The 22,697-nt window shown below is 42.6% G+C and overlaps 2 protein-coding genes across 3 annotated transcripts in view; one reads left to right on the plus strand and one right to left on the minus strand.

The window, feature by feature from the left end:
• Positions 1 to 2,443, plus strand: part of agmat (agmatinase (putative)) — a 5,515-nt gene extending 3,072 nt beyond the window's left edge. Inside the window, exons 4-7 of the mRNA XM_072697024.1 lie at positions 386 to 581; positions 692 to 871; positions 1,174 to 1,258; positions 2,093 to 2,443. Of these exons, the coding sequence (XP_072553125.1) occupies positions 386 to 581; positions 692 to 871; positions 1,174 to 1,258; positions 2,093 to 2,169 (538 nt within the window). The 3' untranslated portion in view covers positions 2,170 to 2,443. The remainder of the gene's footprint in view (positions 1 to 385; positions 582 to 691; positions 872 to 1,173; positions 1,259 to 2,092) is intronic.
• Positions 2,444 to 3,865: 1,422 nt separating this feature from the next.
• Positions 3,866 to 21,691, minus strand: dnajc16 (DnaJ (Hsp40) homolog, subfamily C, member 16). 2 transcript variants are annotated; one of them, XM_072697037.1, is made up of 15 exons: positions 21,629 to 21,691; positions 20,048 to 20,223; positions 15,774 to 15,840; positions 15,329 to 15,659; positions 14,059 to 14,243; positions 13,865 to 13,969; positions 13,614 to 13,772; positions 13,355 to 13,485; positions 11,406 to 11,583; positions 10,268 to 10,450; positions 9,906 to 9,982; positions 9,728 to 9,808; positions 9,560 to 9,649; positions 9,270 to 9,440; positions 3,866 to 8,529 (listed from the first exon to the last, which is right to left on the minus strand). In XM_072697037.1, exons 2-15 carry the CDS (start codon positions 20,212 to 20,214, stop codon positions 8,085 to 8,087), a joined length of 2,370 nt encoding a protein of 789 aa, XP_072553138.1. In that variant the 5' UTR covers positions 20,215 to 20,223; positions 21,629 to 21,691; the 3' UTR covers positions 3,866 to 8,084. The 2 variants fall into 2 exon arrangements, with proteins under 2 accessions (XP_072553138.1, XP_072553137.1); XM_072697036.1 differs by lacking the exon at positions 21,629 to 21,691 and adding an exon at positions 21,535 to 21,620.
• Positions 21,692 to 22,697: the final 1,006 nt, after the last annotated feature.

The following is a 22,697-nucleotide window of genomic DNA, read 5'->3' on the forward strand; positions in this document are numbered from 1 at the left end:
GAAGTCCTATCTATAAAGTTCCCGTAGCAGTTCCTAGCACAGCTTTTCTGCAGTCATATAACTCACATTACTGAGCTATTATATTATATTATTATATTAATGACCAAAGGTTCTGCCAGTTTGGACATTAAAAAACATTATAAATGAATTAGAAAAGGCACGTTTAAAAAAAACTTACCATAGCCCCAAATGCAGTAGTATCGTCCAGCTAAAGTTAGAGTAAAAGCACAGACACCAGATATACAAGCAGGTTCAGTGCTGGCTGACAGCATCTGATTGGCACAGCCTTGTTCAGCATCCTCATAGGCATCCTCATAGCTGACCTCTCAACCTGACCTCTGCAGAACTGGCGTTAATACAATTGTTATGGGTTGTTTATTAACAGACACGGCCCGGTGGGTCTGGTCCACGTGGACGCTCATGCGGACACTGGCGATATGTCTCTGGGGGAGAAGATCGGTCACGGGACACCCTTCAGGCGCTGTGTTGAGGAGGGCTTGCTCGACTGTAAGAGGGTGGTCCAGATTGGGCTCAGAGGAACCGGCTATTCTCCAGACTACTACGCATGGAGCAGAGCTCAGGTGCTTCTTCAGGACAGTGCTGCAAATTCTGCTGTCCCGTCCGTCACCGCCTATTCTGGTCCTGTCTTGGTGAGCTTGGTGAGCTGTGTCGTGTGCTGTGTCTCCTCCAGGGTTTCCGTGTGGTCCAGGCAGATGAGTGTTGGCACAAGTCTCTGGTGCCACTCATGGCTGAGGTTCGGAAGCAGATGGGCTCCGGGCCGGTGTACCTGAGCTTTGATATAGACGCTCTGGATCCTGCATACGCACCAGGCACTGGAACACCTGAGATCGCAGGCCTCACGTCTATTCAGGTAGGACCACAAGAGTAGAGAAGAGAATGTATGACTGCAGGATGGAGGAGAACTCTTAAGAACTTGGGCTGGAGGTCAGGATGGGATCTTTTTTGAGAGATAGAGGACGGTCTAGGCACTGTTATGCAACCCACAAGATAGAGACTGCAATTTGTAGGTGTTAGATTGCCAGAAGTAGGAGCTTCAGGCATGGTGCTCCTCAAGCTCCATTACGAGCACTCGATTGTTATGCACCGATATTAACTTTGGTCACTATTTGGGGATTAGTGCTGTTTTGCTATGGTTTCTTTGTGTGTGGTCAGGGTTTGGAGATAATCCGAGGCTGCAGAGGACTGAGCCTCGTGGGCTGTGACTTGGTGGAAGTTTCTCCACAGTATGACACTACAGGTAATGTGTTACAACAGCTATCAGTATTTCATCAATCAGTTTAGTCACCTTGCGTGTTTAAGGTGGTAGTAACTTCAGGCTCCTGAGGTGGCGCTGCACAAGGATGATGGGGCTATAAATACCTATAGGGTGTGTAACAGGACTCACGTTGACAAGAGGTGGTACAGTGCAGTGAGTGTCTCGTTGGGAGTGATTGCATTTTGGCATGGCCAAAGACCACAGTGTGAAGGAAGCAGCTGAATCTGCAGGTGTATGGAAGCTTACGGTCATTGAGGTCTACCAGCAGTGGCAAAAATCCCAGCCTACAGGAAATTCTCCTCAGTTTCCTCATTCTTGAGCAGAAGTGAGCTAAAGTCCTCTTGTGTGTCACTCTGCTCCATATGTTGATGGTCTGCAGCTCCCTCAAGAGTGTTCATTTTAGAAATTGGTGGTAAAGGACCTGCACTGACTTCTAGAAGCAGTTCTTGCCTGGAAGTGAAGCGATTTTCATTTACAAGCTGTGAAACATGCTGTCCGTCAGTTTCGTTTTCCTGTAGGCTGGGATTTCTGCCACTGCTGGTAGACCCGTATGACCGTATGCTTCCATACACCTGCAGATTCAGCTTCTTCCTTCCCATTTTCCACACCTCCAACGAGACACTTACTGCACTGTACCACCTCTTTTCAATGTCTGAGTCCTGTCACACACCCTGCAGGTATTTATAGCCCCATCATCCTGGTGCAGCGCCATCTGCAGGAGCCTGAAGTTGCTACCACCTTAAACAGGGAGCTTATATATGCTGTACATATTAAATTAATGTCTTTTTGCTGATATGTTTACTGTCTCTTTCTTAGGCAACACCGCTCTGACTGCAGCGAACCTCCTTTTTGAAATGCTGTGTGTCCTTCCGAATATAAAATACTATGATTAAAAAAATTATTGTTAAAAAATGAATAAAAATGAAGAGCCAGAAGCTGCAAAATGACAAAGACAAAGATAACCACAATCAACATTCGAACCCACAACCCTGTTATCAATAACCCAGTGCTCTAACCACCACTGCTCCCAGCTGTGATGAAATGACTATGATGGGATTATGATGTGTTTGTTTGGTTTTCTGCTTTGTATTGAACAGCTTTGTATTAAATAATGAAAAAAATCTGCATATGTGAACAATTAAGAGTAAATGAAGACATTCAGAGTGGTCTGGTGTGGAAGCCCGAATTGTTTACAATGGTTGTAAATGGAACTTTGTCCTTAAAGCTACTTATAGCTTATAAGCTATATAAGCTATTGTACAGAACCGGTAAGAATACATCACCGGATTCCTTTAAAACTCACCACTATTTTACCAACATTGTGTTTCCACTTTTTGACAAAATCAATCTAATACGTATCTAACATAGGAATGCTCCAAAATGATAAAAACACAAATATTTCCATTTAAATAGAATTTTTCATATAGCTCTTTTCACAACTGCCGTTAAACTGGTAAAAGGGTAAGAGATCAACAACACATAAAAACCTAAGACCCCCAGTAAGCAGCCAAAGGCCACAAAGGGAAAAACTCCATCACAGCTGGAGGAGAAAACCTTGGGAGGAACCAAGACTCACAAGAGGGACCCGTCCTCCTCTGATCAGACGTATGCTGGATCTCCCAAAAACACGTATCGGTCCATCTAAATTCTGCAGACATTTGAAATAATAATAAAAAAATATTTCAACAGAAGCTATACCAACAATACATAAGCTACCAAATAGAAACTCAATGTTATCGGTCACCTGTGCTGAATATTACATTTGTCAACATGTGTGAAAATGTAGGTAATCTGATGGTGACTAGCTGTACCAGGAGATACACAGTCATACATACTAATAGCCTTTAATAGGTTAAAGGTTTAGAAGCTTCAGGGTCAGTCAGACCCTAAAAGTCCTAAAGAATGACCACCTGTGTAAAGAATGCACACTGTTGCCCTTCCCTAAGGCTAAACCAACTATAAAGCTGTGTACTGAGACACCATACTGGGGAAGAACTAGGGGGGCCTGGGAGTCACTTGGGGGGGAACTTGGGGCTGAGCTGCCTGCAGAATGTCCTGCACAGACGAATTACACGACTTCATTTCTGCACCCCTAAGCAGAGGTGTACAAATAGTAAGGTACAAGTGGAATGGAAGGTACATAGTGCACTGTAGACCCCTGTGGCGTGGCCTAAGCTTTTGGCCTTTGTTTTCCTTCCATTACTTTTACTTTTCTACTTGAAGTCGTTCTGAAACCAGTACTTTTACACTTTTACTGGAGTAAAAAGTTTAAGTTGATACTTCAGCTTTTATAGAAGTCTTTTTAAACCCTAGTATCTCCACTCACTTCTACCTGAGGAATGAATGTGAATACTTTTGAGACCTTTGCCCCCAAGTCACTTGCTGCTCTCTTCTTCTTTTTCTTCTGCACGAAAACACAAGTATACGAGTAAACAACATCTGCAACACAATGAATTTCCCATTCTCTCACAGCACAGCAGAAACACAGGGCTGTTGTCTCCAAACTAATGAAGTAAAACTGCTGTAAAAAACAGGCCTAGCATTTGCTTTTACGTAAAAAGAAGACTGTTGTGGAAATGATTCATTAAATTTATTATACTCCAACAGAGATTTTGATATTTCAGTTCAGAACTCAATTTTCAACAAAAGTAAAGTGCAGCAAATAAAAACAGGCCACATCATTATAATCTAGTGATAAATATATATATATACGTATTCTATCAAGCACACACAGACTGTACATAAACAAAACCTCTCTAATGGAACCATGAGCTTTAAAACACTGAACGATAAAAGAAAAAGCCTAAATTGCGTTACAGCAGCACAGGTACTAGAGTATATACGTATGTATAACAACACCATTAACTAGAATAATGATGTTCACCGAACATCACAGTGGTAAGATCTTGATGTGGAATGTCGCTGCACAGCTCAGACCCTCTGATGGAAGACTGTAAATGAACACATCTACTCAAACTGGGCTCTTCATCAGTACGTCTACCTTTGAACAGGCTGTCGGGTCTGGTGTTTGTCTCCTTCCTCACTTTTAATACAATAAAAATAGATTCACACTTGGACCGCAAATCAGATTGACGGAGGGAGAGAGAGAAAGAGAGCAATCACGACCCAGTTTAGAACGATTCCCACGGCTCTGAGCTGCCAAACTAAAAGCGAAGGCTTCTTTGTGCAGACACTGCTTTCGCAATTAGCCTGTACGACTGGAATGAACTCTGCTATGCCTTTTCTATCAGCTCCAGTTACCGTATATGAGCACGGAACTCCAGACTGTCTCCATCTGTTTCTCTGCACAGGCTGTTATTGGCCTCCTTTCACCATGTTCTTCAATGCTCAGGACCCCACAGGACTGACCACCACAGAGCAGCTAGTATTTGGGTGATAGGTCAATCTCTAAAACACTCTGCTGGAGTGTTTAAACCCCTCAGAGTCACTGCTGGACTGAGAACAGTCCACCAACCAGAAATATCCAGCCAGCAGTGTCTGGTGGGCACTGATGAAGAAGGACTAGAGGATGACCGACACAAGCTGTGCAGCAGCAGATCAGAGAGCTTCTGTCTCTGACTTTACATCTACAAGGTGGACCGGCTACATAACTAGAGTGGACAGTGAGTGGACAGACACAGTGTTTAAACACTCCAGCGGCTCTGCTGTGTCTGATCCACTCGTTCATTCTAGGTGTTCATTATAGAGGTGAACTGCTTCACAGTGGTGGGTCGATTGCTCTGTACCACTTTCTGGAGTTGGCCCGTGGGGCACCTCCACTATGCCCTTGGGAGGCACTCAGCTCTGAGACGCCATCACCTTTCATCACCCAGTACCTTATTATGATCCCCTTTTGGACATTCAGGCATACCGCATCCTTTACCCATTTGTTTTGCACTCTGCAACGTCCCGGAAAAAGTTTATTCCAAACCAGGGATGGTCATAATATTCTGATACGACAGAGGGCGAAGGGTGGTAGCTAAGTTTGTGGGATGTACTAGAGCCGCCGTAGTGAAGGTATACCGAGAATGAACTTCTTGCACACTGAGTGCCTCCCAACATAGGCACAGCATAACAGTGGAGCCCCACGGGACCCTGATGCCAGAGGGGAACAAGCAATGTGCCACTGTGGAGCAGCTAACCTCTATAATGAACACCTTCCCTCGCTGAATACAGTCCATATCACAGTCCACATCACATTATTCCCATTAGGTAGGTGATAGTCATAGTATAACTATATATGCTGGCTTGTTGCAACTTTAGAAAGTCACGTGACTTTTTTTTTTTTTATAATCACACAGTATGTCAGGTCTACTTCCACTGTGAAAAATGTTATGAATTTAATGAACCACTCTACTAATTTGTGCTGGATTATCAAAGTAAGGGAGAGCTCTTTCTTTTCAGGAAGAGACACTAGATTCATTCAGATTTGGACTCAATTGGAGAAATGCTGAGGTGTGGACAGATATCATAGGGGGAGACTAGGAGATTTACTGTATCTGACTGACTGCATCCAAGAAACCTACGACAGTTGGCAGCAATAAATCCATAAGAAAAAGAAATGCAGCTGTTAAAGCAGCTGTTATGACAAAGTAAAAATAATATTGAAAAAAGAAAGGCAAAAGCTTCTTATTGCACTTATTCTGAATCCTTTCATCCTGGTTTAAATATGTAAAATATGGATGATATGCATTAATTATGATCTTTAAGTGTTTATGTTGCAGAAGGAGATTCTTCTACTCTGACAGTGTTTCAGTTCATGCTACATTTAACAGGTTAATTGTTCCCACAGCAGAAAATCGCGGTGGGGGTTGTGTCACGGGTTCGGCTTAAGCGGAAATGCATTAGTTCAACTGAAGTCCTCACGTTCACTCCAGAGCCGGACTGACATGAGCCGTTAAAGCTAGACTGAGCAACGCTGCTGACTGACTTTAGCTGGTAGGTTACAGTAGAACAGCATGTAACCTCCAGTGCCTGCAACACAAAATATACACTATATGTCTAAAAGTTTGTGGACACCCCTTCTAATGAACGCATTCAGCTACTTTGAGGTGCACCCATTGCTGACACAGACGTGTCTAGTACCTGTATAGAAGTACTTTCAATAAAACAGGACTCCCTGGAGCAGGTAAACATGAACCCATTGGCACCATGAGCAATGCCAGGCGTGGGGGTAGCACTGTGCTGCATTGAGCTGTGGAGCAGTGGAACTGTGTTCTCTGGAATGATGGCTGGTGCTCCATCCAATGCTTTTGGGATGACATGTTGTGGTGTTCCATCAACATCCTGACCTCACAGCAATCCTTCTTCAAAATCTAGTAGAAAGCCTTCTTCCCTGGACAGTAGAGACAGTTACTCCAACACAAGCAGAACAAACTCGTTTAAATACCCTTGACTGATCCTTGAAACAACGAATGAGCAGATGTCCCAATACTTTTGTCCATATAGTGTATATAACATCTGGGGGGAAAAGGTATTTCCTGACCACAGTGAGTGTCCACTTTATATCAGCGAGGAATGTTTCTAGAACTGCTGTTCTGCTAGTGTCTGTCAGCACTGTTTGAGCTGGGTTAGTTTTAGCAGATGAGGTTCTGTAAAGTACTTCGTAGAATTTTTAAGTCCTGAGTTTTGTCTTTACTCTAACCAGATATGTTTATAGTTGCTGTAGTTAAGCTAGTTGACTGTGGAAATGAACACAAAAATAAATAGCGGACCTTTCTTGCTGTTCCTGATCATTTAAGTACGCTACAAAATTTTAGGCACCGAAGCACATTATTTAAAATCATATCTCTCAGAAATAAGAGCATTTTTTCTGTAGAAGCTCCAGATCCCATTAGAACAGATGCAAGTAAACATAAATCCCATAAACAGGAACAAGAAGCGTGGTTCCAGGTTTCTCCTGGACGCTCTCAGCCCAGCCAGCACAGTGTGGATGTGTTCAATTCCATCAGCAGCAGCTCACCTGATTTACCATCATTAAGCACTGATTTACTAAACCAGGTGTTGAAGGAGAACTCTAGATAATACTAGACTCCATTAGGGAAAACTTTGGAGATGTTTAAATTAACACAGTGATGGAAAAACATGCCTTTCTATATTAATATTATTAGTACTCATTCTAATATTAGAGTTTTACTGCAAATAAACACTTGCAGTCCAGATAAGGAGCTTTTAAATTCAGATTTTTCGGTGCCTAAAATTTTAGCACAGTACTGTAAGTATGCAAAAATAACAATTTTATAAGACCCTAGGATTTCCACAAATAACATGTAATAGTAGTGTGTACAGTCTCATCTATATGCAGGTGTTGCTTTTTCCATTAGCATGAGGTGGACTGGAACAGGACTGTCATCACTGAAGGAGTGCCAGGCTCAACCAGTTACAGCAGGTCGCTCTCTCCACAATTATTACTGTAGAAACCACTAAGACCACAGATGTCACAGCTCACATCCTGAATTATAGTACGTCCCCAGCTAAAATTACTCCAGCTCCAACAGAGCTTTAGACTCGGGAAGAAGACTTGGGCAGCATACAGTAGTTGGAGCACAGCATTAAGGTTGGACGAAGCTACTATTTCACTGGGGTCAATTACAGCATCAGTGTCAATTCAAGTACTTCATACTCTCCACTGTTCCAGAATCGAACACTAGGGCCGCTCGCAGTCTAATGACTGAAGTGACCACAGGAGGAATGGTTGTTCAATTGTGGGCAAAGAACCAACGCTATCCACCTTCAGCTAGGCCACTCACAGCTCCATCTTTTGTTTCCCCGTCTTCTGTCGCATCAGCATCTCGTCCGTCAGTAGGTTCTACTTGTTGACCGTGATCTTGTCCAGGCCAGGCCAGGCTGGGATGTAGTAGCGAGGCAGCGTCCCCTCCATCAGCCTCTCCATCCACAGGCCGAGCCGGTCCAGTTTGTGGTGGATCTGGAGGGTGGTGGAGCGCGAGCGTGCCGAGCTCTTCCTGTGCTGATGCTCGTCCTTGGAGCCCGACCTAGACCTGGAACTGGAGCTCCCAGCGTCCTCCTCCGACTTGCCCTCCGCGTCCTCGCCCGTGTACACGGGCTTGAACAGGCACAGGTACTTCTTGTGGCCGTTGAGAGCCAGCACGTAGCCAGTGTAGTCCATTTTGCGGCTACCTCCCTCTTCCTCGTCCATGTCGATCTGCATGGCGTCCTGAGCGTACTCCAGCAGGGTGGCCATCCACTCGCTGTGTTTGTCCACGTTCAGGAAGGAGAAATGAAGCGTCAGGCTCCTGGAGGTGAGATGAAAACAGTGTTTGGTACTATGATATCACAATACTTAAGCCACAATATTAATCTACTGCATATTGGGACAAAATAAAAGAACAACTGAACAAATGAGTGGAGGAATATGAGCCATGTTTACATGCCACCTGATAATCCGTTCATATTCAGACTAATGGATAAATTGGAGTAGAATATGTCCATGTATACACCTCAGTCGAAATAGACTAGTCCGACTGAGGCAAATCCATGCATTATTACTAGAATATGGATGCACCACAGAATTCACAGTCATGTTAATGTGTACACTAAGTGGTACTCTACACATGCGTGCCATTATTGATCAGATTAGTTGAGGAGATTTTCATCAACTGTTGAGTAGCATGCAGTCTTAATCTATAATCAGATTGAATTCAAACGGATTGAAGAAAATCTTTGCATGTAAACACAGCCATGGCGAGACCAGACGATCCCAGGCAAGAGTCCTGGATGATATAAGGGTTGATTAGTATGCTGTTATGGCCTTCTCAGTGACCAGATCTCCACCCAGTTGACCATCTATAGGAGATTCAATCATCAGAACCCCAATTGAATAAATATCTTTTAGAGAAATGGTGCTCCAGGTTGGTTCCAGAGATATGCCCAGCTGTCTTGTCCTTGTGAAAGTACAGCTTACTTTAACAGTCCAAAGTGATTATTTTCTGCTATATATTATATGAAATATTACACAGCTGTTTTAGAGACTCACCCAGTGAAGGAGTAAACCTCCTTGGCGAACTTGCTGAGCAGAATGTTTTTGGTGGCGTCGGTCAGCACCAGGACAACGTTGATGTGGCCTGGTCTCAGCTTCACCAAGTTACTGGTGTAGGTGATGTCTGTTAACTCGGTCACCTCCACAAAGTTCTTCTTTGGTGGACGGCTGCTCAGAAACAAGAATTTACAGAGTTACTATTAGACAAATCCTAGCCGCCTTAGGCTGTGAGGCCTTACCTTGCGAATCAGTTTTAGAATTTCAATAGAACGTAACATGTGAGGTACCTTGACGTGTTGGTCGTGTTCGGGGACCCGTTCTCTGTCTTCGCTGCTTCTTTTGCTTTTGGTTTGGATTGTTTCTCCTCACTGGAGTCACTAAAGGAGAAAGAAAATAAATGCTCTAGAAAAAACATGTTACAGAGTAATGACAGCACTGTAAACTTTAAGTCGTACCTGAACGCTTGAATAACCACCGTGCCAAACAGGATGAACAGCGCCGAGAATATCAGAGACAGGAGAGGCATCATTTCACGCCTACAAATTAAAACGTGTTTTCAGAAGTGTGTAATGTCCAGAGCAGATAAGAGGAGGGCAGCTTGTTCCCTAATAAAGCCTACGTATGTGTACTTACCAATTATTGTGGAGAAGATCATCAATGATTTCAGACAGGTAGTCATATGCTGTATAAATCCATCTGATTAAAAACATCTGGAATAAGACAAATTGGCACAATTCAAAGTCTACTAGTCATATAACTTAATATAACTATTAATGACCTGTCCAACAGATACAATTCCACTTTTACTGATTACAATGCAGTATCAGTTTTTTAAATAAAATCAAATAAAAAGAGACAGCCAGCTCATAGTAATCCTCTCATAGCGCACTAATCACTCTCTCGTCCTCCTAAATCCATGGAGTGTGTAAAAATAGGCCAGGACTAATTTCTCATTTAAAGCAACTCCATTAGGTTTTAACTCTAGGGGGACTGACCGAAGCGAACTCATTGTTGAGCTCAGGCAGCATGGCATCGTGATTCAGGATGGAGGGATCTTTCTGCAGCCGCTCCAGCTCCTCCAGCAGCCTGTGTTTGTCCTCTTCACTGCCATTCCAGCCACCCAGCACAGGTTTATAGAGCACCTTACCAGCCCCGTTGCGCCTTTCCAGTATTACCACCTGTAATCGGCACATGCAAACACAGTACACAATGGCGTGTGTAAACTGACACTGACGCAATAAAAGATTGCAAATGCTGGGGAATTATCAGTTCTAATCAGTAAATACAAGTCATCTCCAGAACAGTATTATGGATATTTTAAAAAGCTGTCATGATACCAAAGGGTCAGTTTGTACAACATTTGAACCCCAAATCTATTTTAAATAGAAGCTATTCAATGACCACCATTTGTGTTATACAGGTCCCATAATGGCACCTAGTGCTTGGGCCTGAAAATTGCAATTTGCAATCTCACTTGAACATGGCTGCTAGGCTCCTCATACAACAGTTATAATAACAGTATATCCAAATCGGTGTGTTCTACATCAATTTCAGACCCAATGGAAGCTGTTTGTTTTGACTGATAATGATAACGTATTGCCTTCCATTCCAAGTTATGAATGATGCACAATTAAAACAACATCCTCTACAGCTGCGAAGTGCAGCTAACTCACTACAATACAAATCATGATTTGAGCACCCCCCTCGTGGACAAGCTGAGAGATATAGAAGCAGCAATCAAAGGTAAATGAAGCATGTTGGACTGAGGCGGCGTAGTAATACTACAGGATTTTACACTAATATGACACCGTTCTGGTGAGAGCTCTCCCAAACCTCCACCAACATTCCATAGTGCAGAAGAAGCACTTTTGAGATCAAGTGGGAATGACAATCAGTGGAGCATCAGTATGATTCTGAAGTCGCTCTTTTAAGGCATGTTAAATCCTGAATATGCAAAAATCAAGCAATTGGCATTGGCTGAATAAGGACCGTGTTTGGGCAAGAGGATAGATTCTCTAGTGGCAACAGTCAGTAACTGTAGACCTAGAGTAATATCAGTGCCTATATGAGCTCACTTCATATAATCCTAAAGCACCACTCATCCTCCCAAGGTCCACGTTTACACAACTTTACCTGTGGTGGTGTGCTGTCTCTGTTCTTCAGCAGCACAGCACACAGTGGCTGCTGCTGTCGTTGATACACATAGGTAAAACGGAGAACCTCGTTAGTGTTTGCAGAGGCCAGAGACAGGAAGGCTTTGTTTCCTAGGACAAAAGCGTCCTCTTCTCCAGTGATGAGAAGGACGCAGTATCTGTGGAGATAAAACAGAACAGTCAGGGATGGATGGGCCGGTATGAATGTTTCCCATTGTGATATGACCGAAATGATCGTGGCATATTGCTGTATTACTGCTGTTAAAATACACTGTAAAGCACAAAGATCATTTCTTAAGGGTAGAGTGAGCATCACACTGTACACTCTCGCTCCACCAGCTGAGGTCACATTTATCTTTCTCCAGAGATAGTGGTGGTTGATCAGCCAAAACATGTTTAATATCAGATCTTTGGTTCTTTAGTTTAGAAAGTGAGATGCTAGGCTAACACTGCTAACAAACACAGGGCTTAGACTGTCACCAATCTCATCGTCTATCAACCTGCTCAAAACCCATTCAGATTTTCATCTCTTGCACAGATAAACTGATGTGATTGACAACAGGGAATGATTTTCTCTCTATAAACACAAAAATAATCTTCTCCACAGAGCTGAACGGTGGGGCAGCCATTCTGAGTCCCTGTTTAAATTAAGCTTATAATGTTCATATCGCTGCTGTCCAATGAAAACCATGCATCTCCATTTTTGTCTTTTTAGTTTTCTCCATGGTTTGAACCCTGTATCTGCTCTGTATACTGTGTAAATAACTCTGGATAAATAGATATAGACCAATAGAAATGCTCTAAATGACCTTAATACCTCAATTATTATTACGTATTTACTTACTTAATTACTAATTACTTAATACCTCAATTAACTTTTTTGCCGTCTCCTGTAAAGTGACCATTTTGGATATACATGTTTTTCACTGGACAGTGACATACACTTTTACATATAATGTAAAAAAGGCCTATCCATGCAGTTTTAATCAAGTTTTTACAAATGAACCTGTGTATGTAGCTTTTCTACAGGCCTGTGAAGCAAATAAGTGACATTTTGGAATATTTTTTAAAATAAAACAGACTGCTGACAGTCCAAATCCAGTGTTTGTTAACGTTAACCTAGTATCTCACTTTCTAAATTAAAAAAAAAAAAAAAAAAAAAGAAAGCACATATCAGATATCAAACGTGTCCTGGCTGATCGACTCCATTTGGGGTAAGTGATCAATCCGTTCATTTGATTTTTTGTTCCTTTAAGATGACCTTAAACACTGCTTTTGGAAAACTGGGCTCAGATTTTATCTCCTTAAATGTGCAGCCTTGGTGCATACATGTTTTTAAATACTTTATTTTATCCCAATTTCTGCCAGTTACCCACTCTCTGTTGACCTGAACCCCCCCCCCCCATCACATGTCCAACACACGACTCTTTTCGAACTGCCGCTGATGCAGCATCTTTAGGTAGCTCCGATAAATCTGAGCTGAGGATGTAACAGCTAACTAGGAGTATGTTGTTGGTGCCTTCACCCACCCCTGAGAGAGTGAGGCTAATTTAATCGTGCTCTCTCAGACTCTGGATGCTGATAGCAAGCAATAACCCAGGATTCCAACCAGGTAAACTATTTAATTCCACAAAGACTAATGGTACATGGATATCAGAAGGATTAAAATCTATAACATAACGGTCATTACTGATCCATTTTTGTATTTGTATATTTCGTATTTAGTAGTATCTTAGCTTAGATACAACTTAGAGGATCCTAGTGTATACAAACTAGCTAAGGGTATTTTTAGAGTGAACAGTGAAGCAATTTGTTAGTTGCTCTGGATAAGAGTGTCTGCTAACTGTACTATCTCAGACAGGAATAACAACCCTACAAAACCATAAGTAGTAACATCAGACTCGTTATGTCAAAGGTATCCTCACTTACTTTCTACGCCGATGAAACTGCTTGACAGGGCAAAGCTCATCGAAGACCTTCTGGTTCACCAGACGAGGGGCAAGGAGGAATTTGTTGTTGGAGATGAATTCATCAATGATTTGTTTTTTCATTCCTTTTGCCTGTTCAGAAATTAAGAATAAACACAGAGAAAATGATAAAGTACTGTTTAAAGTCTATAAATTAAAGTCAAGAACACCACTAGCAGAAAAGTAAAGAAAATTCACTGTTAGAGGAAAACTGGGCCTACCTGTATAATATCAGCTGGCTTATCAGTGTTTTCCTTAAAAACGAGCATGGTTGGAGCGTAAGTGTTGATGTTATACTGCTTCAGCAGGTTTGCTGTCTCAGAAAGGCCCTGATCCACATAGCCGAACTGCACATAGTCCTTATAAGCAAAGGCAGTCAGCTGTGAAGGAACAGTGCACACGTAATTATCCACACAGTCAGCAAAACACCGGCATGACTTCTCTAAACATCGCCAGTAGGGGTCATTTGTACCTTATATAAGAGAGGAACCACAGGCACTTGGTCAAACAGCAGAACGTGTGGCTTATTAACTTCATGCCAGCTCTTCAAGAAGTCCCGGTCGTTCCGGTCTGTGACCTGAGAAAGCAGAATAAACCTCAAGCTCAATTACAGCACATTTGAGCACCAGAACAAACAGACATACATGCAAACGATCATGTAGTTACCTTCTCAACCAGTCTCTGTGGAAGCAGGTCCTCCACAAACTGAATGAGATGCTCTTTGACCACAGCATAGTGGAAGAAAGTGACTTTTCCATTGATAACTCCAAGTATGGAGGGGGTGCGGTGTGCACCAAGGTGATTCGCCAAGCGTCTCTCATAGCCAACATCAACCACCCCTATTCCTACACCTGCAGAAGCAGACAACAGAGGACACCAACATGCAAATCAAGATAGGCAACCTTAACAGAAACCAGAAACTGTCCATAAACACCGGTGCTGGAAACCTTAAACGTTCATTGATCAAATTAATGAAGGATGTCTCAATTAAGCCTATTTGTCTCAAGAGTACCAATATCAATTAGTTCTATTAGTGCTGCTAATCAATACTGAAGTAAAATGACACTCTATTTAGTTTGGTAGAAGGGATGAGTCCAACCTGACCCTACAACGTTATTGGCCCAACAATGACTTCTGCTTTTAAAACCAAAGAATGATGTGCAGTTTTCCCGCTGGTAAAACAGAGCAGAACAATTAAACATGCAGTGCGAGAGTTTACTACATATTACCCCACATGGTTTGGATGGCGTGAGCGAAAATGGCAGAAAACGACCAAACGGCTTGAGGAAAAGCATCTCAAATGCAGTCTAAGCACAAATTTATACCGACATTACGTCAATATTTTACTGTAAGATAGTCCCATACTTCAGACTACAGAACTGTTCACTTTAGGGAATGGTCCTCACTGTTAATGACACCTAGAGGGCACCAGAAGGAGTGCTGCTGGAACACAGTGGTAAAAAACAAAGGATCAGATCTGGATTTGGCTTAAAATAGCAAAAAACTCCATCTGTTAAAATGTGCCTGGATTGGTCCCGATCCCATCCACTGAATAGGATCAGAACATCCCTAAAAATAAACGCAACTCTTGGCTAGGATTCATTTATCGATTGGCATGTTACCCCTTCAGAGCTCCAGTCAGGGTTATATAGGAGCTAATTCTTTTTTAGGGTCCTGAAGATGCCGTAACATACGTTTCTGGGTTTTTTTAACATTTCTCATTACAAACTGGCACTGGATGCAATGCAGTCTCAGTTTTGGTGGTTCTGGCATGTTCATTACTTTAGCAAGGCTTATATTCCAATGTATGGCCGTTTAATTGAAGCATATAGATCCAGGAGGGTCGACTAATCATTTTTTCCCCCCTCAGCTTCGCAAACATCCTGCTTGGAGCTTTAATGTAAACTGAAGAGTCAACAAACGAGTCAGCTCTTACCTAGAGGCTCCAGCTCCTGCACAGCCTCTTTCCACACAGGCTCAATGTGGATGCAGCTGAAGCACCAGTCTGAGGTGATCTTGATCACGTAAGGCCTTTTGAAGGTGTCGGGCACAACTTCGTTGATATACTGGTTAAAGTGCAGCATGTATTTGCTGTCAGCGGAGTCCCGGCCGCTCTTGCTGTTGAACGGGAAGTTGAAGAAGGACTCGTCGAAGTAGAAGTTGTCGTGGAAGTGGCGGAAGCCGCGGTGACCGTGGCCGTAAGGCTGGGTGTCGTCGGTCTGCCCGTAACGATCAAAGTTGGCTCTCTTCTCTTCACTCGATAAAATCTGGGAATTGAGAAAGAGAGATAGGGGTAGAAATAGAGAGAGATACACGCATATCTGCATCTCCACAGCTACAGCAGAAACACAGCCATGAACGGTCAGAGTGGTCAGTGTTACCTCGTATGACTTGGTGATCTTAATGAACATGTCTTCTGCCTCTGGGTTCTTGTTTTTGTCTGGATGCCTGAAAGCAAAGATATGAAAAAGTATTTTTTTTTCCTCCACTGGAACAAACCATGTCTGTATAATATTCATGTGCATAGTTTTTAAATCTCACTAAGGACTACGGAGGTCACAATTATAAGCCCTATTCATCCGAGGCGAGGCACTGTTTCCCCTTTGTCTTTCTAGTGTTATCCAATTATTCATTGGATTTTAATAATCATTCTGACATCATTAAAGGTAAAGGCGCACGTATTTGTCCTCCGCATTTAACCCATCTGGCAGTGAACACACACTCACACACACGTGTTAGGGGCAGTGAGCACACACACACACACACACACACACACACACACACACACACACACACACACACACACACACACACACACACACAGCGGTGGGCAGCCAACTCCAGCGCCCAGGGAGCAGAGAGGGTAAAGGGCCTTGCTCAAGGGCCCAACAGTGGCAGCTTGCTGAGCCCGGGAATCGAACCCACAACCCTGTTATTGATATCCCGGCGCTCTAACCGCTGAGCCAATTATTGCCTTATCATACATACTAATTCAGTTTGGGACATTTACATTTAGATAAAGCTACTGATAAAGCATATTACTGTGTGTAAATGAAATATTAATGGTACATCAAATGACACATGTAAGTGGAATTGTTGTATGTTGTGTGGTTGTTGTGTCTCTTTCCAATAACTGGGTGGATTTCAAGACTTGTCTGGCTTATCCCATTCTTTCTGCCACCAGTTTTGAATATATCAACATATGCTCGGTTTGAAGTCTGTTGGTGAAATATGGCAGTTCTGGATTTTTAGAGTTAAATTATGTGTCCAAGACTCTTTCCCCTACATGTGAAAATCCAGATCACTATATACAGCACTGTCATAGAGAACCGAATTCCCCCCATTCACAGTGAGCGATTTTGTTATGCATGTGAGCTCACTGTGAACAATACACTCTTCCTAAGAGAATCTCAATGCCAATCTTCAAATCAAGCAAGGTGATTATGGGTATTTCAGCACAGTTATTATATTTATATTTAAGTGACAAATAAAGAGAAATTGGTTTCATTTATAACTGTGTTAATTTGTATAGCTTGTTTTACAAAGTTAGTAATGATGTCTTAAGTCTGTCCCTGGTTTATTAATTCAACAACAGTATGGGATCAGTATCGAGTATGGGCCGGCACGCAAAGTTTATGTAAAAAGGATAGATCCCTAGCAATTAGGCTCTTCCTGAGAGAAGCTGTATGCAAATCTTCAAATCAAGCAAGGTGATGGATACCGGTAATCCATCCTGTTTAGTGTACGTCATATATATATATATATATATATATATCTATATACAGTGAGTCCAAGAAGTATTTGATCCCTTGCTGATTTTCTTCGTTGGCCCACTAATAAAGACATGATCATTCTATACTTTTAATGGTAGATGTATTCTTACATGGAGAGACAGAATATTAAAAAGAAAATCCAGAAAATAAATCTAAGGAATATATATTAATTGATTTGTATTTCATGGAGTGAAATAAGTATTTGATCCCTTAGTATTCATTAGCAGTTCTGGCTTTTACAGACCAGTTAGACACTCCCAATCAACTTGTTACCTGACCTGAAGCCACCTGTTCTCACTAATCACTTGTGTGAAAAACACCTGTCCACAGAATCAGACAGATCACACAGATTTCAAGTCTCCAACATGGGTAAAACCAAAGAGCTGTCACAGGACCTCAGAGTCAGAATTGTTGACCTTCACAAAGCTGGAATGGGCTACAAAAAGATTAGTAAGGTGTTGGATGTGAAAGTAACAACTATTGGTGCAATTATCAGAAAGTTTAAAGAGTATAACATGACAATCAACAGACCTCGGCCCGGTGCTCCAAAGAAGATTTCGCCTCGTGGGGTGGCAATGATGCTGAGAACAGTCAGAAATCGTCCTGCAACCACTCGGCAGGAGTTAGCAAATGACCTGAAGGCAGCTGGGACCACAGTTTGCAAGGAAACAATTGGCAACACTTTGCGCAACAATGGATTCACATCCTGCAGTGCCCGAAAGGTACCCCTGCTGAAGAGAGCACATGTGGAGGCGCGCCTCAAGTATGCCAATGATCATTTGAAAGATGAACCAAGTTATTGGGAGAAGGTTTTGTGGTCAGACGAGACCAAAATTGAACTTTTTGGCCTCAACTCCACCCGCCATGTGTGGAGGAAGAAAAATGCTGCCTATGACCCCAAGAACACTGTGCCCACCGTCAAGCATGGAGGTGGAAGCATAATGTTTTGGGGGTGTTTCTCTGCCAAGGGTACAGGGCTACTTCACCGCATCACTGGGAAGATGGATGGAGCCATGTACCGCACAATCCTGAGGGACAACCTCCTCCCCTCTGCCAGGGATCTGAAAATGGGCCGTGGTTGGGTCTTCCAACATGATAACTACCCTAAACATACAGCAAAGGCAACAAAGGATTGGCTCAAGAAAAATCACATTAAGGTCATGGAGTGGCCCAGCCAGTCGCCAGACCTCAATCCGATCGAAAATCTATGGAGGGAGCTGAAGGTCAGAGTTGCCAAGCGACAGCCCACCAACCTTCATGATTTAGAGAGGATCTGCAAAGAAGAGTGGGCCAAAATTCCCCCTGGTGTGTGTGCTAAACTTGTGGTTAACTACAACAAACGTCTCACCGCTGTGCTTGCAAACAAAGGCTTTGCCACTAAGTATTGAGTGTGTTTGGCAAGAGGGATCAAATACTTATTTTCCTCATTGAAATACAAATTAATTAAAATATATTCTTTAAAATTATATTCTGGATTTTTGTCTTGATATTCTGTCTCTCCATGTTAGAATATATCTACCATTAAAAGTGCAGAAGGATAGTGTCTTTATTAGTGGGCAAACAAAGAAAATCAGCAAGGGATCAAATACTTCTTGGACTCACTGTATCTATATATCTATATCTATATCTATATATATATATATATATATATATATATATATATATATATATATATATATATATATATATATATAAAAAATGGTGCACTGTGGGACAGTTACAGGGCACTAAAATTCGGTACTATGTCAGACAACACCCCACAGTATATGGTGAGTAGGGCACATTTTTGGACACCGCAAAGGTCTCTTTGGCTGCAGTGTCCACCTTCTCATAGCCAGGGAGTCTGTAATGGCCTGTAATGGTTGTCAAGCCAAAGATTATGTTCTGCGCAAATCCCTAATAATTGTTTTTTTCTAACCATCTGTGAATAAGGGAATGTGAAGGGGGGACCTGTGTGTTATATCAAGTACTTTCTGTTGTTACTGCGGTAGGCTGGTTGGGTTGCAGCTTTATCATTATATTATACGAGACAGCCATGGCCATGCCTTTTGCAATCCCGTTAGATCAGGGGTGGGCAACGGGGGCTGGAGTCCAGCACAGTTTGCTGATTTCCCTGCTCTAACAGACGTACTAAACCTAGCAAATAACTGGGCTGCACCGGTCCGATACAAGGATCAGATATCGGTCCCGATACTTTCCAAATTTGCTGGATCGGGTATCGGATAATGAGTCTGATCCAACTGAACCCAACGGTATTCTAGTCTTCATAACTCCGGACCAGAGGAACCTACAGACATCATATGTATACACACATATACCAGCTTGGTGCCCTCGACTTGTCATCAACCTCCAGCTCATCTTATAAGGAGAACCGAGAAGGAAGGAGCTGCTAGCTCCTCTTTAGTCTCACAGACTTGAGTTGAATTTCAGAATAAAAGTCCTGAGCCCAGACAACACAGTGTCGAGGTCCAGCACAGTTATTATATTTATATTTACGTGACAAATAAATAGAAATTGGTTTAAATTATATCTGCGTTCATTGGTTATAGTTTGTTTTACGAAGTTAGTAAAGTAATGATTACGTCAACGCTGATGTCTTAAGTCTCAGTACTGGATCGGTATCGAGTACGGGCCGCAAAGTTCATGTCACAGTATCTGTTTCGGAAAATAAAAAGATAGATCCCCAGCAATGAACAGGTGAGTTGATTCAGGTGTGCTTCAGCAGGAACGGGTCCCCTCCAGGGCTGAAGTTCCCCGCCTCTGGCATTAGAGAAGGGTGCTGTCGGCCTCTCTATATGACTCCATAAGATCCCTCTAGGAATTAGACAAGGGGCCCTCTGGAAACCTGTAATCAGGAGCACACAGCAGAGAACAGTGCTCACCATTCTTTGGCCAGGCGTTTGTACACCTTCTTGATTTCAGCTTGGCTTGCACTTCTGGTCACTCCCAGGGTCTTATAGGGGTCAAACTCACTCCCAGCGTTTCCCAGCGCAGTGGCCAGGAGCCCGCAGAGGACGAGCAGATAGAGGAGCATCGCGCTCCCAGCCATGAGTCCAGACTGACAGAGAGAGACAGAGAGACACAGAGTCAGAGAGAGAGAGTGTCAGAGAGAGAGAGACACACAGAGACACAGAGTCAGAGAGAGAGAGAGAGAGAGACACACAGAGAGAGAGAGACACACAGAGAGAGAGAGAGAGAGAGAGAGAGAGACACAGAGTCAGAGAGAGAGAGAGAGACACAGAGTCAGAGAGAGAGAGAGAGACACAGAGTCAGAGAGAGAGAGAGAGAGAGAGAGAGACACACAGAGAGAGAGAGAGAGAGAGACACAGAGTCAGAGAGAGAGACACAGAGTCAGAGAGAGAGAGAGAGAGAGAGAGACACAGAGTCAGAGAGAGAGAGAGAGAGACACAGAGTCAGAGAGAGAGAGACAGAGTCAGAGTCAGAGAGAGAGAGAGACAGAGTCAGAGTCAGAGAGAGAGAGACTCAGAGAGAGAGAGAGACTCAGAGAGAGAGAGAGAGACACAGAGTCAGAGAGAGACACACAGAGAGAGAGAGAGACACAGAGTCAGAGAGAGAGACACAGAGTCAGAGAGAGAGAGAGAGAGAGAGAGACACAGAGTCAGAGAGAGAGAGAGACACAGAGTCAGAGAGAGAGAGAGAGAGAGACACAGAGTCAGAGAGAGAGAGAGAGAGAGAGAGACACAGAGTCAGAGAGAGAGAGAGAGACACAGAGTCAGAGAGAGAGAGACAGAGTCAGAGTCAGAGAGAGAGAGAGACAGAGTCAGAGTCAGAGAGAGAGAGACTCAGAGAGAGAGAGAGACTCAGAGAGAGAGAGAGAGAGACACACAGAGTCAGAGAGAGAGAGAGAGAGACACAGAGTCAGAGAGAGAGAGAGAGAGACACAGAGTCAGAGAGAGAGAGAGAGAGAGACACAGAGTCAGAGAGAGAGAGAGAGACACAGAGTCAGAGAGAGAGAGACAGAGTCAGAGTCAGAGAGAGAGAGAGACAGAGTCAGAGTCAGAGAGAGAGAGACTCAGAGAGAGAGAGAGAGAGAGAGAGAGAGAGAGAGAGACCCTCGCTGTGAGTTAGCTAGCTAACGTTACTTCACAACTAGTTAGCTAGCACAGCTAGCTGGTTAAGTAATTAACTATAACCACACACAGGCAGAACAGTTAGATATCAGGCCCAAACCCCTGAAATACCCCCGAAATACCCCCGAAATAACCCCGAAATAACCCCCCCCCCGTCACAGCAAACAGCGCTACGCGAGCGTTACCCTGCGCTGCGTTACTAGCGGCTGGGCTAGCGGACGAGCTAACCACGCTGCGCATTCAGCGGCATTTCATTCAGAAAATAGGAGCAGAAAAACCTTCATATTGGAAACAGTTCGATAAAACGCTCGAAGCAGAGGCAGCAGAATCAGCTCTCCATGCTAAAAAAGCTGCCGAAGCAAACCCGCCTACCCGCCCGTGACAGTCGCGCTGGGCTTGAGGGAAGAGATGCTGAAGCGCTGCTCACATCTTCGCTCTGAGCGAATCGGTTTAAAGAGTCGGTTCTTTTGTAACTACTCCACTCAAACGATTCGCCGGTCCAACTGAATCGAGTGTTTATTTAGTCATTGTTATTTAGAGTCAAATATGATCCTGATATTATATCAAATATAATAAAACACTGATATTTTATAGCATACTTTTTGGAATAATACCACAAATATTTCAATATTTAATAACGTTTAGTTGAATTCATTATTTATTTTATTTTTCTTTGCTTTTTTTTACTTTGGGGACATGAAAACAAATAAAAACAATGAGATAGACTTTCCAAATGTACAAACCCCTTATATATAAACCCCTTAAAGTATAAAGATATAAAACATTTCCTCAATTTAATTTAAAGTGTATCCTCCGAATATTACGTTACGTAAAATAAAGTGGGTTCATTTATCACATTGAGAACATATTTATGTATTTATTTTTTGATCGAGGAACAATTTATTTTTTAAAATATTATTGTTCAGTCTTCATACTTTAGGGGCTTTATAAAAATGATAAATATGAAACGTGGGAGCCTTTTTCTGTTTTCTCTCTGTAATCTGTGTCTTTTCAACGTGAACCGACTGTTGCTGCGTTTAGAAGAGCTGAGAATAATGTTAACTTGCTAAGATTTGTGGATTTCGGACTAAAACACTGAATTAAAATATATTATATAAGAGTAGAGTTAGTGGAATAGGCTTGTGAATCAATGAATCGTTGAAACTGACAGCTCGAAAGAATCGGTTCGATCAAACTGAATCGAATTTGATTACTACGCGGTACCGCAGCTGCCTGCTGAGACGCAGTTCTGATGAAGAGCAACCGTACCAGTCAGGTTTTCAAAATAAAAGCCTTAGGATTTCTCTGTAAAACGTAAAAAGAGGCTTAAGCATAATTTTAAAAGCATTTGAGTCCAACTGAGTAAAGTAGTGCAAAAAAATAAATAAATAAATAATAATATATATATATATATATATATATATATATATATATATATATA

Source organism: Salminus brasiliensis, chromosome 14 (genome assembly GCF_030463535.1).
Source record: "Salminus brasiliensis chromosome 14, fSalBra1.hap2, whole genome shotgun sequence".
NCBI classification, from domain to species: domain Eukaryota; kingdom Metazoa; phylum Chordata; class Actinopteri; order Characiformes; family Bryconidae; genus Salminus; species Salminus brasiliensis.